Raw genomic sequence first — 17,233 nt, forward strand, 5'->3', positions numbered from 1 at the left:
AACATTTAAGTTAAAAAATTCTTGCTGCACTGAACACTAAAGTAAAACTTTGAAAAACAAACTAAGGCTGCTAATTTATGCTTGAAACTTTCAGCGGGACAAAGTTCAGCTTTCCAGTTTGATTGGAAAAAAAAAAACATTCTACGAAATCAGGCAGCAGTTTCCAAAGAATAGGAAAAATGATAAGAAATTTACAATTATACTAAGAATCATTTGCATACATTGATACATATAATAGCATCTCTATCCTTCCTCAGTTTCATTTTCATTACTGTCATTTGTCAGTCTATAAATGGACTGCTGAAAAATAACAGATACTACAAAAGAAGAGAGTGGTAGTAATTTTCAGTAAGTATATCTTTGGTCTTGCGATGCTGTATTTCCTGCAGACTCCTGAAACCCGCGAGCAGGAGGATGGTCCTGAGATCAATACACATTGGTAATAGAAATTAGACAAAAATGCAGCTCACAACATCAAGAGACAAATGCATTGCAATTTAAGAGCTGTAATAATATAATATCCAAGAGTTGTTCAATATGACTTCCAATGTCCGAAACTAGTACTAGACTACTAGTCATGCTATCTCAACCTCTCATGATTAAGGAATGTTCACAACTTTTTATCATTTTTAATGAATTTTGCATTTATAATCTCCAATAACTCAGACTAAGAGCATATCAAACAAACCTGATAATCCAGACATGTAAATATGTATGTGATGAAGTTGCATTATGTGAATGTACGCAGAATAAGCTTTATGAAATATGTGGCAAAGAAAGGCATCAAGGCATATTCGGTCACAAAGGCCAGCAATTCAGAGCATCCGCCCCAACCCCCCCCCCCCCCCCCCTCTTTCTCCCTCCCCCTTCTTCACCTCCACACCTCAAACTAAAAGAAAAACATAAGATCTAGGTTATGCTCGCTGTAATCGACGAGGTTAGTCCTAGACTCCTAGCATGTATCAGCTGCTAACAGTTAGCAAAAATATAAGAAAATAAAATAAAATAAAAAGAGAGGCTCTTACAGTGGTAGGCTTTGCTATGGCAGTGTCTATATTCGGCTTATATCACGGCCAAAAAGAATAGTAGTCAACCAGTTAATGGCAACATAGAGCCGATTCCTCCAACTAATAACACGAGTAAGATATGCAGATCGCCAGATAAACCAACTAGGGAAACCTTTCAATGACAAGCCCTTTGCCTCCTGTAGAAAATGAGCTAATATGTGAATAATGTGTTTGTAGCTCATAAAAAAAACCCTTTTTTTTTTAATATACATCAATAGTATCACCTTGCTCTGCCTAAGGTCCACAAGTGCCTTGTATCTACCGATAGTTGCCATTGACCCTAGATGTCTGTATACAAAAGGATCCCCCATATCAACATTTTCAGCATTATTTGCATGACCTCCACCAGCTTTTCCAATCCTGTTCAAAAACTTAGCTAAATATTTCCCTTGTCGCTCGGCTACCTGTTGCAACAAGTTACCATCACATACTTTATAAGGCAAAACATCATGACCAGAAGCTGAAGGAGAAAGCTGGATAAACAATCCTTCTTCAGATCAAGTCAAGCTACAGAAACAAAGCAAAAAAAACAGTTTTGACTTCAAGATGCAATACTTCTACTTGGTAAAAAAAAAATCTACTACTTGATGATAAATTATTAAAATCTACTACTTGGTAATGGATTTTTAAAAACATACGAAGTAATAAATTATAAAAATCTACTACTTGAAGAGTGGAGGAGCATTACACATGGAATCGATTAATTATTTGGAACAAAGAAACCATTTCTTATATTAGATATGAAATTTAATCATCATTATAGATGACTTGTGATAAATTTGGTTCTGATTCACAAGTTCAAACATAAAGATTCATGAGATGACACAAGCTACAGTTTGAAATGTGAAGCCTCACTGTTTCTTAGGTTGCCTACGAATATGGTCTAGTGATTTGTAGAGCAGCATGGTGTAGACTCTCGATTCACATTATCTGCCTGCATAAGATGCTCATAATATTGAGAAGGCATGGACACTCGGCATTTAAGGCATGGACACTCGGCATTTCAATCTGGACTAAGCAGACAAAAATAGAGCTGTCACCTGACTCGAAATACCGACTTAAAACCGATTATTAACCGACCCATCTGAACCCGAAAAAATGGTGACCCAAACCCGACCTCAAACCAACCGACCCGAGTTGGCCCGAGTATGTGAGACCCGAACCTGAATATGAACTGACCTGGAGATGACCCGACCCGAATGTAACCCGTAAATTATTGACTTGAACCGAACCTGACTTGAACCGAAATTGAACCAAACCCGTTTTAACCCGTCAAAACCCGACTTGTTACTAACCTGACCTGAATTCAACATGACCCGTTCCTAACCCGACCAAATTTAACCCAACTTGCTATAAACCCGACCCAAAATTAACCCGACTTGTTATTGACCTTACCCAAATTCAACCCGACTTGTTATTGACCCAACCCAAATTTTACCAGACCTATTACTAACCCGACCCAAAAATTCAACTCGATCTGTTACTAACCCGACTCAAAATTAACACGACTTGTTATTGATCCGACCTAAATTCAACCCAAATTATTCCTGACCCGATTTCAAATCACCTTGAATGCAATTTAAACCACCTTATTATAGTTAATCAAAGCATTTTGTTTAGGGAGACCAAGTCGGTCCAGGCCAGCCAAAAAAAAGGAGCATCATCCTCAAATTTAAGAGTTAAATATAGTATATATTTGTTGTATGGTCAAAGGAGATAATTATCTTCCTAAATTATAGACTATAGTTTCCTAGTATATTGTCATATATATTATAGTCAAAAGAAATAATTAGCTTGATAAAATGATAATTATTTATTTATAGTTAGTTAAACCCGAATATGACCTGACTTGGAAATGACCCGACCTAATTGTAACCTGCAAGTTATTGACTTGAACATAACCCGACTTGAATCCGAGAATGACACGACTTGGAAATGACCCAACCTGATTATAACCCGCAAATTATTGACTAGAACCGAACCAGACTTAAACCCGAGAATGACCCGACTTGAAAATGACCAAACCTGATTATAACCCGCAAATTATTGACTTGAACCGAACCAAACTCAAACCCGAGAATGACCCGACCTGATTATAACCAACAATTTTTTACTTGAACGGAACCTTACTCGAACCCGACCTATTGTTCCGACCTATTGTTCACCCAACGCGAATGTAACTCCACCTGTTATTAACCCGATCCAAACCCAACCCAAACCCGATAAGAAGTATGAACCGACTGAAGCATGACCCAACCCAAACCCGACCTGCATAGATTATGGAATTAATCTGAATTGACCTGACCCGAGTTGACCCGACCCACTCTTACCGACCCGTTTACCCGAATTGACAGCTTTACCCAAAACCTTCAAATTTTCTCAAAAGGCGTGGTTATTAGCCTTCAATTTTGAAATATTTTACTTTTTTCGCCCAGAAATAAAAATTGCCGAAATGTTTCCCATGATCCCTAACACCGTTCAGGAATCCCATACTCCCATTGCAAAGGTAGAACCATCCAATTTGCCTCTAAACGACCAATTTACCGGTTTACAACTTGCAACGATTTCATCAACTCAAGCCTTCCACGAACATTTATGACAACAAATAATGATCATATATGGTTCCAAACGGCATTATAAGGCCCCGAGATGTATCCCCTACAATTTCAAGACTTTTTAACACCAGGCCCCCGAAACCTTCAAAATTTCTCAAAAAACGTGGATATTAGTCTTCAATTTTGGAATATTTTGACTTTTTTCGCCTGAAAATAAAAATTGCCGAAATGTTTACCATGGTCTCTAATACCCTCCTAGAGTCCAATTGGTTGGGTTGAACCATCCAATTTGCCTTTAAACGACCTATTTACTAGTTTATAACTTGCACCGATTTCATTAAATCAAGCCTACCATGAACATTTATGACAACATATAATGATCATATATGGTTCCAAACGTCATTATATGATCCAAGATGTATTTCATAAAATCTCAAGACATTTCGACACTGTGCCACGAAACCTCCAATATTTCTCAAAAAGCGTGAATATTACCCTTCAATTTTTAAATTTTTGACTTTTTTTCGCCCGAAAATAAAAATTGCCAAAAAGTTTCCCATGATCCCTAATACCGTCCGGGAGTCCCATTGGGTGGGTGGAACAATCCAATTTGCCTTTAAACGACCAATTTACCGATTTACAACTTGCACTAATTTCATTAACTCAAGTCTACCACGAACATTTATGACAACAAATAATGATCATAAATGGTTCCAAACGGCATTATATGACCCCGAGATGTATCCCCTAGAATTTGAAGACTTTTCGACACAGACCCGAATCCTCCAAATCTCTCAAAAATCGTGGATAATTAGCCTTTAATTTTGAAATTTTTGACTTTTTTTCGCCCGGAAATAAAAATTGCCGAAATGTTTACCATGATCCTTAAGACCGTCTGGGAGTCCCAATGCGTGGGTGGAACAATCCAATTTGCATTTAAACAACCAATTTTCCGGTTTACAACTTGCACCGATTTTATTAACTTAATCCTACCACGAACATTTATGACAACAAATAACGATCATATATAGTTGCAAACAGCATTATATGACCCCGAGATGTATCCTTTAAAATTTCAAGACTTTTCAACACCGGGCCGAAACCTCCAAAATTTCTCAAAAAACATGGATATTAGTCTTCAATTTTGGAATTTTTTTTGACATTTTTTTCGCCCGGAAATAAAATTTGCTGAAATGTTTACCATGGTCCCTAATACCCTTCGGGTGTCCAATTGGGTTAGAGGAACCATCCAATTTTCCTTTAAACGGCCAATTTACCGGTCTACAAATTGCACTAATTTCATTAACTCAAGTCTACCACAAACATTTATGACAACATATAATAGTCATTTATGGTTTCAAATGGCATTATATGACCCCGAGATGTATTCCATAAAATATCAAGACTTTGCGACATCGGGCCCTAAATCCTCTAAAAATTTTCAAAAAACGTGGATATTAGCTTTCAATTTTGAAATTTTTTACTTTTTTCGCCCGGAAATAAAAATTGCCAAAATGTTTCCCATAATCCCTAATACCGTCCAGGAGTCCCGTTGCGTGGGTGGAACTATCCAATTTGCCTTTAAACGACCAATTTACCGGTTTACAACTTGTACCGATTTCATTAACTCAAACCTACCATGAACATTTATGCCAACAAATAATGATCATATATAGTTCCAAACAGCATTATATGACCCCGAGATGTATCCCCTAGAATTTCAGGACTTTTTGACACCGGGCCCTAAAACCTCCAAAATTTCTCAAAAAGCGTGGATATTAAGTCTTCAATTTTGGAATTTTTTGACTTTTTTCGCCTTGAAATAAAAAATTACCGAAATATTTACCATGGTCCCTAATACGCGAACCATCCAATTTGCCTTTAAACGGCCAATTTACCAGTTAACAACTTGCACGGATTTCATTAACTCAAGCTTACTACGAACATTGTTAACAACATATAATGATCATATATGGTTCCAAACAGCATTATATGACCCCGAGATGTATGCCCTAAAATATCAAGATTTTTCTACATTGGTCCTCGAAACCTCCAAAATTTTCAAAAAACGTGGATATTAGCCTTCAATTTTGGAATTTTTTAACTTTTTTCGCCCGAAAATAAAAATTGCCGAAATGTTTACCATGGTCCCTAATACCCTCCGGGAGTCCAATTGGGTGGGTGGAACCATCCAATTTGCCTTTAAACGACAAATTTACCGGTTTACAACTTGCACCGTTTTAATTAATTCAAGCCTACCACGAACATTTATGACAACAAATAATGATCATATATGGTTCCAAATGACATTTTATGACCCCGAGATGTATCCCATAGAATTTCAAGACTTTTCGACACCGGACCCCGAAACCTCAAAATTTTCTCATAAAGCGTGGATATTAGCCTTCAATTTTAGAATTTTTTGACTTTTTTTTGCCCGAAAATATAAATTGGCGAAATGTTTACCATGGTCCTTAATACCCTACAGGAGTCCTATTGGGTGTGTGGAACCATCTAATTTGCTATTAAACAGCCAATTTACCGATTTACAACTTGCACCGATTTACTGGTTTACAACGGCCAATTTAATTAACTTGCACGAAATTGACCCTAACCCGTTTTAACCTGTCAAAACCCGAATTTAACCTGAATTGTTATCAACCTGAACTGAATTCAACCCGACCCGTTCCTAACCCGACCCGAATTTAACCCAATTTGTTACAAACCAGACCCGAAATCAACCTGTTATTGACTTGACCCAAATTCAACCCGACTTGTTAATTACCCGAACGAATTTTCCCATACCTATTACTTACCCGACCAAAAAATTCAACCCGATCTGTTACTAACCCGACACAAAATTAACACGACTTGTTATTGACCCGACCTAACTTCAATCAAAATTGTTTCTGACCCGATTTCAAATCACCTTAAATGCAATTTAGACCACCTTATTATTGTTGATCAAAGCATTTTGTCTAGGGAGACCAAGTCGGTCCAGGCAGCAAAAGAATGGAGCATCATCCTCAAATTTAAGAGTTAAATATAGTATATATTTGTTGTATGGTCAAAGAAGATAATTATCTTCCTATATACACTATAGTTCCCTAGTATATTGTCATATATATTATAGCTTGATAAAAATGATAATTATCTATATGTAATTAGTTGAACCCGAATATGACCTGACTTGGAAATGACCCAACCTGATTGTAACCTGCGAATTATTGACTTGAACATAACCCGACTTGAATCCAAGAATGACTCGACTTGGAAATGACCCAACCTGATTATAACTCGCAAATTATTGACTGAATTGAACCTGACTTAAACCCGAGAATGACCTGACCTGATTCTAACCCGCAAATTATTGACTTGAACCGAACCCGACTCGAACCCGTGAATTACCCTAACCCGTTTTAACCCGTGAAAACTCGAATTAAACTCGACCTATCGTTCACCCGACCCGAATGTAACCCGACCTGTTATTAACCCGACCCAAATCTGATAATAAGTATGACCCTACGTGACCCGACTTAAGCATGACCCTACCCAAACTCGATCCGCATAGGTTATGGAATTAATCCAAATCGACCCGACCTGAGTTGACCCGACCCACTCTTACCCAACCCAAAGCCGACCCATTTACCCGAATTAACAGCTCCAGCAAAAAAAGGTAGCCGATTTAATCATACTCATAGTATTAAGCAAAAATGATCATTTGTTGACGGTACATAAAGCTAAGTCTATGGAACTTCTAAACCAATATGCAATTAAGATACAGCATAAGCCATCATCATCCTTCAGCTTATCTATTGCATAACTCCTCTTCTCAAAGTTCTTGATACCCAGATAGTAAAAAAAAAAAAGGATAAACAAAAGTTTTCTTTTTCGCACATAGATTTAACTTTTGTACATTACCTGCGCCAAAGCAGGAAGAACTGGTTTGCCTGTGCTTTCAAGAAAGCCTGCACAATCACCAATTGCATACGTATCTTGAACAGAGGGAACACGTAGCCATTCATCGATACCAATCCTGTAAAAATAAACAAATATAATACTGAGTTAAAGCATTAGTAAAATATGAAATCTAACACTAAACAACATGAAATTTCAAACCATTTAAAAGACCAACTCAACCAAAAGCTTAATGAATTCCCAGCACCTTACAGGAATTCCGAGATGTTTATTAGGGGATTGAAACCATCTCTTATAGCATTTGATTACTACTACAACAAATTTCCAAAACACCCATATTATTGAATCAAATTTATTATGAGAACTTTATATATCTAGTCTTAGGTATGTTAAGGTTCTAAACCAACTTTTATGACCCCAGAAGACAGTCAAGACATTAAGACACCCTCCACATCCACTTCAATTTTGGATAAAAAAAATCCCAAATTTGATCTAAAAAGCATGGATTAACCTTCAATCATACAGAATTATAGACTTTTTGGACCTAAAAAGGATACAAGAAAAAGTGTTTCCTATGGACCCCATGATACCATGGGAGACCAATTGAGTGTTCTGAACTATCCTCTTTACTATCAATATAGCTGGTATGGATACGCCTCCCATTTATGACTCAAGGCCACTAAAGGCTTTTATGTGACCGACTAGCGGACGAATATGGATCCAAACAACTTTTATGGTTCTGGTTTGCACCCCTAAAGGCCTACAATTACTTAGTACATGACACTGGGTCCCAAAATTCTCCGGAAATGGTTTGATTTCGTGTATTATAGCCTTAATGTAGTCTTTGCACAACATTTTTGGACCAGACAAGGTTAGCATCAAGATGCTTCACAAGGGACCGTGGGAGGCCTATTTGGTGCCCCAAGCCATCTTAATCATGTATGTGTTAGCTCATGACTTTATCCGTTTATCCCCGTTCAAGATCATGTTTGGTCCCCTACTTTGGCCATGTCAAGCCTTACCTCTCCTAAAAATGCCCCTAAGACGAGGACGCTACCTTCTATTGCCATATGCAAGTGTTCTGAAAGTATGAGGTAATTTATGCCTTATCCTTGGCTCATGGCTTTTGGCATCCCTTGTGCCTTGGGCATCTTTGACAATCGAAGAGTAATTTCTTAGGTCTTTATACATTCAACTGCAACACTAAAATATACAAAAGACCCTGTAATAAGTATTTGAGGTACATAAAACGAAATTTCAAGAGGAATATGACTGACCTTCCACCAGCCGATTTTTCTACTTCAAGTTTTTTGACAAATGGTGAAGGGCCAACACCTGTAGACCATACTAAAAGACCATATGGAACCTCTGTGTCATCACTAAGAATTATCTTATCAGCTTGTACATCTTTGACGATTCCACGGACTAGTCGAACTCCTGACTGAGAAATTATTCAATTAAAACCAGACAGTGATAAAGTAAAATTGCTTCAGTAACATCTATGCTCTAGCACTTATGCATAAAATACTGAATTACTCTGTTTTCAACCCTTAATTTACTAACTATAAAGTTGAGACAGTAAAATTCAGGAATATATGCCCTAACAAGTAAACATTAATAATCATATTTTTGGGACAACCAAGAAAAAACAAGATGCAAAAGTTATACAGACTGTTGCTCCAAGTTCAGAAAATAGTCTTGGTGCATTATAGAAACAAATTTATTCAAAGTGAACAGTTTAAGCATTAACTAGTGCCTCCACAATTGCTATCTCCATTTTACAAGAGCTTGGTCAGGAATTCTGTCGGAGCGTACAAGAGTATTAATTAATGAAAATACCTAACAGATGGTGGGTTAATTAGGTTTAACTAAGCATGTGCTGATATAACCACTGGTATTCTGAGCATGAACACATGATTAACATCTTTCATACACATATGTACAAAAGGAAGCAAGCACTTGGGCTTGGAGCAGGACCTGAATATTATTTCATCAGATAATTTCTCACCTTAGTCAGCTGTTTTGCAGCATAGTGTCTGAGGCGGTCATCAAAGGAAGATAGAATTTCGTTTGCCTGCAAAGAAAGAGCAATTCTGCTACTCAGTAATTATCATGTATGGAATGACATCAAGTTAAATTGCAAGATTGTTAAAAGGATATAAGTAGACCCTTCCACCAGCAATTTGAACAGATCTAGCTTAAACTATAGCTTTAACCAAACACATAAGACGCCACTCCATGACAATCAAGAAATTTTTAAAATTAATACTCATTAGAAATGTAAAGTTCAAACCTCAATCAAGGTGACGTGGATGTAATCTTTGACATGTGCATATCTTTGACGGACATCCTTCATTATGAAATCACTAAGCTCACCACTAAACTCAACACCAGTAGGACCACCACCCACAACAACGCAGTGCAAGAGCCGTTTTTTTTCCTCCTCGGGAACACCTAGAAGCACAAGAATAACCAGCCAAATAGGTCAGAAATCCCATGAAGAGCTTAAAACAGCTTACATAAGTCTGAAAAGAAATTTAACAATTTTGTATTCTATACCAGGTATATCAGACAGCATCAGATTTAGGAGTAATTTTCTACGGATCTCCTGAGCATGATGAACTTCACGAAGAAAAATTGCATGCTCATGCACCCCTTGGATTCCAAATGTTGATGCTTCAGCCCCAGATGCAACAACCAATTTGTCATAAGCAATTTTGAATTTCCTTGGTTCCAATGCCTGTGCCCCGTCAGTGACAGTCTCGCAATGTACCTAACATACACCAACCCCAAATTAACCAACAATAAGCTCTTCTGACCGCTGAGAATATCATATCAGCATAGAATAAACAAGAATACCTTGATTAGGCACCTAAGCCAATATGCAATCAATTCAAAGCATGTACAAGTTCATAGCTACAAATGCGTGTAATTGACAAGCTATCTCATTCTCTTACTATTCAACTAAAATTTCACCGTCCAAATCATCTAAATTAACTACAGTTTCAACAATGATCATAAAATTTCCAACTTTCACACACTTAGCCACAGCACTAAAAAAATACTCACAAATGAAGAAATTCTCTCCTCGATTCCTTGTTTCAATCTCAAATTTTGTTTAACAAAATGGTAACAACCCAATAGAATGTTCCCAATTTTTCAAAAAAAAACTGTACTCCATATAATTACAGAGTCCATGGTCCATACTTTTGAAAATTGAAATATAAAATGATCCAAAATTCCAAACTAGCATAGTAAATGGGAAATCAAGAGCTAAAAGGTTTAACAATTTCTATCAATTAAAGCTCAATCTCATACTCCTACATCAATTGATACTTCATACTACTAAAAAAATCAAGAAACTACATGCTCATAACCCTAAATAAGAAAATTAAGAACTAAAAGTATTCACATTTCCTAATCTATGAACGTTCCAATTTAACACTTTCACAACATATAGGACACTAGCTACACTCATGGAGGGTGGTACTATCCCATTAACCAAGACCTCGGATCAAATCCCGTCTATATTATGACTACTTTTCTCATGCCAACATATACATCATTAATCATTCACTTCACTTAACAATTAACATAAATACCCATGATCCAAAACCAAAAAAAAAAATCCAAAATTTCATATGCTTAAGATTAAACAAGAACAAAAATAGAATTCATACCACATGATCTTTGGCATCAACAGAAGAACAATTAGCAAGAAAGTAATAAGAACCCGGTTCACTAGAAATAGCAGGTTGAATCCTCCCAATTGGTTCAGCAACCGACCTAAACTCAAGAGTTCCAACACAAGTTGAAGCTAACAATGGAGTAAACACCATATGATTCCTAGGTGACACACAAACGATGTCGTATATCTTGGTATCAATCTCCTTGATGAGCCTACACCCGGCCCAACCAGAGCCCAATACAACCAATCTGGGCTTTTCATTGGGCTTAGTGGGCTCAAGCCCACCATACATTTTCCCGTTTGTAGTGGAGGTTGAGTAGTAAGAAGAAGAGAAGAGGGAAGTGTAGAGTGTTGAAGATGATGAAATTGGGAAGTGGGGTTTTGTTGATTTTAGAATTGAGGGTTTTAGAATGTTTCTTAAGATTGATGACATGATTTTGGTTTCTATTTTTAGAAATTATGTTGTTGTTAAGAGATGAAATGCAGGTTTTAATGTAGTTGTTGAGAACTTGGAGCGAAAGGAATGGAAGAATGGTGATTTTCCATGAAAGTAGGAAGATGCCTGGTAAACCTTGAATATTCTTAGAGCAGGTTGAAATTGTTTAATAAAATTCAGTCAAAAAATGAAATTTATAAATGAATTTTTTATGGTTGGTCACCCACTCACCCCATGTCCCCATGTAATAAATATGGATTGGTGTTATAAGGGGTTACTCGATTAATTGATAGAGGACAAGAAAATAACAATATTGTATAAGCTCGTGTATCGGTATATGCTAATAAATTAGACAATGCACGGCTTAACTATTAGCCTCAAACATCAATATTTATTGTAATTACATCAATATTTATTGTAATTACATCAATTTGTAATATAGCTTATCTCCAAATTATCCTCTAATAAAAAAACTTAAAAAGTCTATCTGGTTAAATGAGCCATAACCTATAAGTGCATAAGGATGGCAAATTATCACTTTATTCTTCACTAATTACGATCACAAGACAATAATCCGTCGTAATTATATAAGTTTGTACATTTATATCATCTCTAACCCACACCCTAATAGAGAAGTAACAGCTTAAGAAAGCTAGGGCTTAATAATTATAGAATACTTCCCCATATCATATAAATTAATACATTTAAGAAAAATGGAATTTTAGATTGAATTTTCTAAATTTTCCCCACATTATGGAATGACTTAGCGGGTGATGAAATAGGTGGTGGCGGCTATCTAGATGTACCAGCAGCTGGCCTTAGCCATTCATTGGGTTGATTTTTTTTAATCATTATTTTTTTTTTCATTTTTTTTTTTTTTTTTTTGTGGTTTTGATTATATTTTGCATTGTGATTTTGATATTTTGGTTTTTTTAGATTGTCTAAAGAATCTAGGTAAAGCACCAAGATCATGGATTATTTTGGTTCATTCACATACTATCCAATTGATAATTAGTTATAGATGTAAGTAATATATTTAGGATCGAATTTCTTATTACAATCATCGAATTTTCTATTACATTGTACATATAATATATAGTACAACAAAGAAAAACTAGAGGGAACGAAATCATGGAGATCAGAAAGGTCTCGACGTAGAAAATAGAAGGGACTGATTTCCTTGTATATATAACACAACAAAGGATCCATTTCATCTTGTTTATTACATTAGACTATACGAGTAACATAGTAGTAATACATGATCAAATCCAAAATCCATGCATGCTGCAAGTGCAAGCTAAGTTTGATCAGTGTATATTTTATTTGTAATTTTGTAAATAAAATTTGTTAAATTCTCTGCAACATCACTGTCACGTACTGCTCACTAGTACATCACGTCATGCATGTACAATTATTAGATTACAATTATTTAGTCCACGAGATACGTACGTACATATACTTAATTAAGCAAACATTAAACAAAACAAAATTAACAGGCTTAATTAATTAATTATAATTAAGATGAAAAGGAATCAAATTAATGAATCAAAAGTTTAATTAGTGTCGTCGGCCACCCCCGTGACCGCCCATGCGGTTGCCCGGATCATGCATACGGTTGGCCGATGGCTTATCATAATCATTTAGGAAAAATGTCCTCAACATTCTTGGTTTTGCTTCTATCCCTTCTTCATCTGTTCATTCAACATTAACATAGAGTTAATTTAAATGTTTATTCTTAAACACAACATTTTATAAAGATGTTATGTACAGGTTGCTTATATTATTACGAAGTAATTCATATACAACATTTGAAATCTTAAAATATCCTATTATATTTTGTTTCAAAAAAAAAATCAAATTTGACCCGATTTGACCCAAATTTCATATTTTGTAATAATATTAAGTTTTACACTATTTTTGATAGTTTCTAAGCACAGCTCAAAATCAACTTAAAATCTGACCCGAATCTAACCTGTTAACCCAAATTGTCATCCTAAATAAAATGGAATTAAATTGAAATATTACCTTGAATATATCAGTTTAAGTATTTCAATTTAAGGACTTTAGAACTCTAGCTTACTTAATGATTTTAATCTATCTCTGCCTTCTTTTTTTTTAAAAAAAAAAATAGTCATAAAAATTATTTGAAAATTCTCAACTCCTCAAACAATTAATTATACCAAACAACTAATTGAAACCTTATCTTCTTATCGAGTTCAACTAACATATGTTTAGAAAAATAAGGCTTACTAACATACTACAAATTATTTAACTTGTTAGTTTCAACTTCACATAGTTAGTGTTGACAAATACTTTTTTTTTTTTTTGAAGAAAGTTGACAAATACTTCATATAACCTAAAAACCTTGTATAAAAGCTTAAATAGTTAAGAGGTCCCCGAAAACTCGAAGTAGACATAACCAAACAATTTGACATATCTAATGTAATATAATGTAAAATTGTGTTAGAGATATGAAATATTAGAAAATAGAGTATATAATATGCTAACATTTTTGTTTCTAGCATTTATTCCACACATAATAGAGGAAAACTAAAATGTAATTTAAGGATGGAAAGAGTATTATTTTAATAATATCTATGAAAAATATATCACATGTATATTTTTCAATATCATATATCTCTAACAAATTGAGACACCAGAACGTCTAGAACAAAATTCCTACATGCTACATTGGAACTGTGAATTTGTTACGATGCATTATATTGCATTTGCATATGAACCAAACTTGACTTTTAGCACACCCTTAAATTCAGCTGGCCGCTTAATCAAAGTGGCGGTGTTTGTTCTTATACATCAAATATTATCATATTAATCTCACTTTTATATTTAAAAATACTCACTATAGAGATTTTTTTATAGGGTAATATTACTAATATAGCCTATGATTAAGGTATTATTGTATAATTAGCGATGAATATACTAGGATGTTGAATTTTTCTATACATTTAATGCACCTTCAATTATACTCTCGTGATCATAATGTAGATTATAGATCAACATCTTGGAATTAAATTAATAAGCCCTAATTAATTTCATCTCTCTTGAAGCTAATGTTTAAGCTCATGCATATATATTAATTATTTATAAATTAAGAAGAGACCTAAATTTAGGGTCTGTTCTCATACGTTTATTTTCAGTTCAGCTCAGCTCAGCTCAGTTCAGTGCAGTTCAGCTCCTAATTTTCTTCTCTTATAAAATATTCATTTCAGTTCAGCTGACTTCAGTCAATGAGAACAGACCCTTACATTATTTGATATTTCGTCCTTCAAAAAATTTGCTATTCGTACTATTTATAAAGATTATTTAATAAGAAAAATGAAGAGTTGGAATTTGAAAATTAAAGCAACTACGGTAATTAGCTTATATGATATGTCAACTAAGCTACAATGGCTTCTCTTGCTATAAATTTGCCAAAAGATAAAATTGAGATGAAATGATAAACTGCTTCCTCTTGTAAAAGAAATTCAGCTTGCTAAAATTGTTGTTAATTTATTATACAAGTATCTAACTTTGCTCACACCTAAAATTAGCAATTTTTATCATTTTATTTTACGAAAAATGATATGTATAACCCTTTGCTTGGGGTTATATACAAGGAGTAAAGATACAAAAATAGAGGTAAAAACAAATTCTACTAATACCAATCAACACATACACTAATAAGAATTTCACATACTTTGTGTATAAATGTATCATACCCTTTTAGCTTATTAGTAAAGATATTACTAGTAATTTATCTGACAAATTAATTACTAGTAATAATTTGACATATAATTGCATTTAAAGGCGCCTACTCTATAAACAATCAGAGTTTTCAGCTATTTTACTTCAATAACTAATTTCATCAATTATTAAATGCATAATCAACTACAACTTTTACTGTACATAACATCCTTTAACATTTAATCTTTTTAATTTTTACATATATTTTAGCCAACCTTTAATCTAAATTATATTTTCTGTAAATGAATTCCAAGTTATTACTTATAATGAATAAATTATATATATTGGGATATTACATATATTTATATTAACAAATATTACGTACATTATATGAAATTATCAAATAAATAAAAGATGGATGTATGGCATGCATGCAAAATTGCAAAGTAGCTAATGAGAGAGGCTAACAAAGAAACCATTAAGAAAATAGGGCTTACTATAAAATTTTGTTTGCAACAATGATTTTGAATATCTTTCAATTTTACTCCATCCATCGATCCTATATATGTATATGAACCATCTAGATACTAAAGAGAATCCCGATCCCATCTATATATTCGATAGATTAGTTTTACAACCCAAAAAAGGAAAAACTAGTAAGAATATGAAATACATTACCTGAGAGGAAGGAGGAGGGACGAGCAGAAGCACAAAGAATGGTAGAAACCAAGAACAATAGAAACAACAACTTTGTTGCAAATCCAACCTTCATTTTTTTTGTGTTATTAGTTATAATTATTTGTTGAAAATAATTAAGTGAATAAATCAGACAACAGCAGTAGAGGTATAAGTAGTAGAGGTTTACGTTGACGTTTAGCTCAAGTTGTTAATATTTTAAGTGGATGACACGTTTGGGATCCGAGCTTACGGTGATAAATCTCAGCCGTTGGATCTCTTTTCTTTCACATTAGTCAACGCTTTTTTTGCCCTTTTTTCTTCTTATTTTGTTTTTACTCTCTTTTTTCCTTTTTTAGATTTTTAGCTTTTAGTAGTTGGTACTCTGTTGAAGGCCTTGAAGCTTCAAAGTCAACGCCTCTATAGGTTGCTCCCATTTCCTTTTCCTTCAAGAGGATATTTTTCTTTATGTTATCATAAACAATACTCCTACACTAATAAAAAAATAGTACGTGAAACACAAAGAGAAATCAGATTGAATATATTTACATAATATTATCTTAAAATTATGGTCATTTTAGTCGAAAATATCCATGTATTAACTATTACGAGTAATATTATGTACTCGTACATTTTTGGTCTACAAAGTAAAATGTGTAATTCATGATTCAAAATTGAAAATTTGAGGGATCAATCCCGTTAAGTACTGCATAAGTTTGATCTATAAACTTGGTTTCGATGATACACTTTTCTTAGCCTATTAATGCCAATTAACTAGAATAAAAATAGTGAAATGTAAGTGATGTAATTTTTCAAATTGGTTTGATGATCTTAGATGTGATGAATGTTTATTTGTCTAGACTCCGTGAGGAACAAACATGTGTTTGTTTTTATTTTGAAGTAAATAACCTAATAAAGACTCGGAGTGGAATATAAATGATCTTCAATAATAATTGGTTTGATAATTTCCAATTTCAAATGTTAATTATAACATGCCCAACATATTACATATATCTGTCCACATTTTTTCTACACCCTTAGGACCTGACAAAAGAGAATTAAAAAAATAAACTCATATCTCAAATATGATTACATTAGTTCCATGAACATAGACATAATCTTCTCTTGATTCAACATTTTAAAGTCATATAATGCACTTTAGGACCTTAAGTCCAACAAAAGATCAAGAAAAAGCAATGTTAATATGAAG

At 34.2% G+C, this 17,233-nt stretch overlaps 1 protein-coding gene across 1 annotated transcript; it reads right to left on the reverse strand.

Annotated features, from left to right (window-relative positions):
- Nucleotides 1-48: 48 nt before the first annotated feature.
- Nucleotides 49-11,865, reverse strand: LOC110683482 (internal alternative NAD(P)H-ubiquinone oxidoreductase A1, mitochondrial-like). Its single transcript, XM_021859857.1, has 9 exons — nt 11,221-11,865; nt 10,100-10,313; nt 9,834-9,994; nt 9,549-9,614; nt 8,818-8,981; nt 7,544-7,658; nt 1,292-1,471; nt 1,026-1,204; nt 49-420 (listed from the first exon to the last, which is right to left on the reverse strand). Exons 1-8 carry the CDS (start codon nt 11,659-11,661, stop codon nt 1,052-1,054), a joined length of 1,494 nt encoding a protein of 497 aa, XP_021715549.1. The 5' UTR covers nt 11,662-11,865; the 3' UTR covers nt 49-420; nt 1,026-1,051.
- Nucleotides 11,866-17,233: the final 5,368 nt, after the last annotated feature.

This window comes from Chenopodium quinoa, unplaced genomic scaffold (assembly GCF_001683475.1).
Source record: "Chenopodium quinoa cultivar QQ74 unplaced genomic scaffold, ASM168347v1, whole genome shotgun sequence".
Classification (NCBI taxonomy): domain Eukaryota; kingdom Viridiplantae; phylum Streptophyta; class Magnoliopsida; order Caryophyllales; family Amaranthaceae; genus Chenopodium; species Chenopodium quinoa.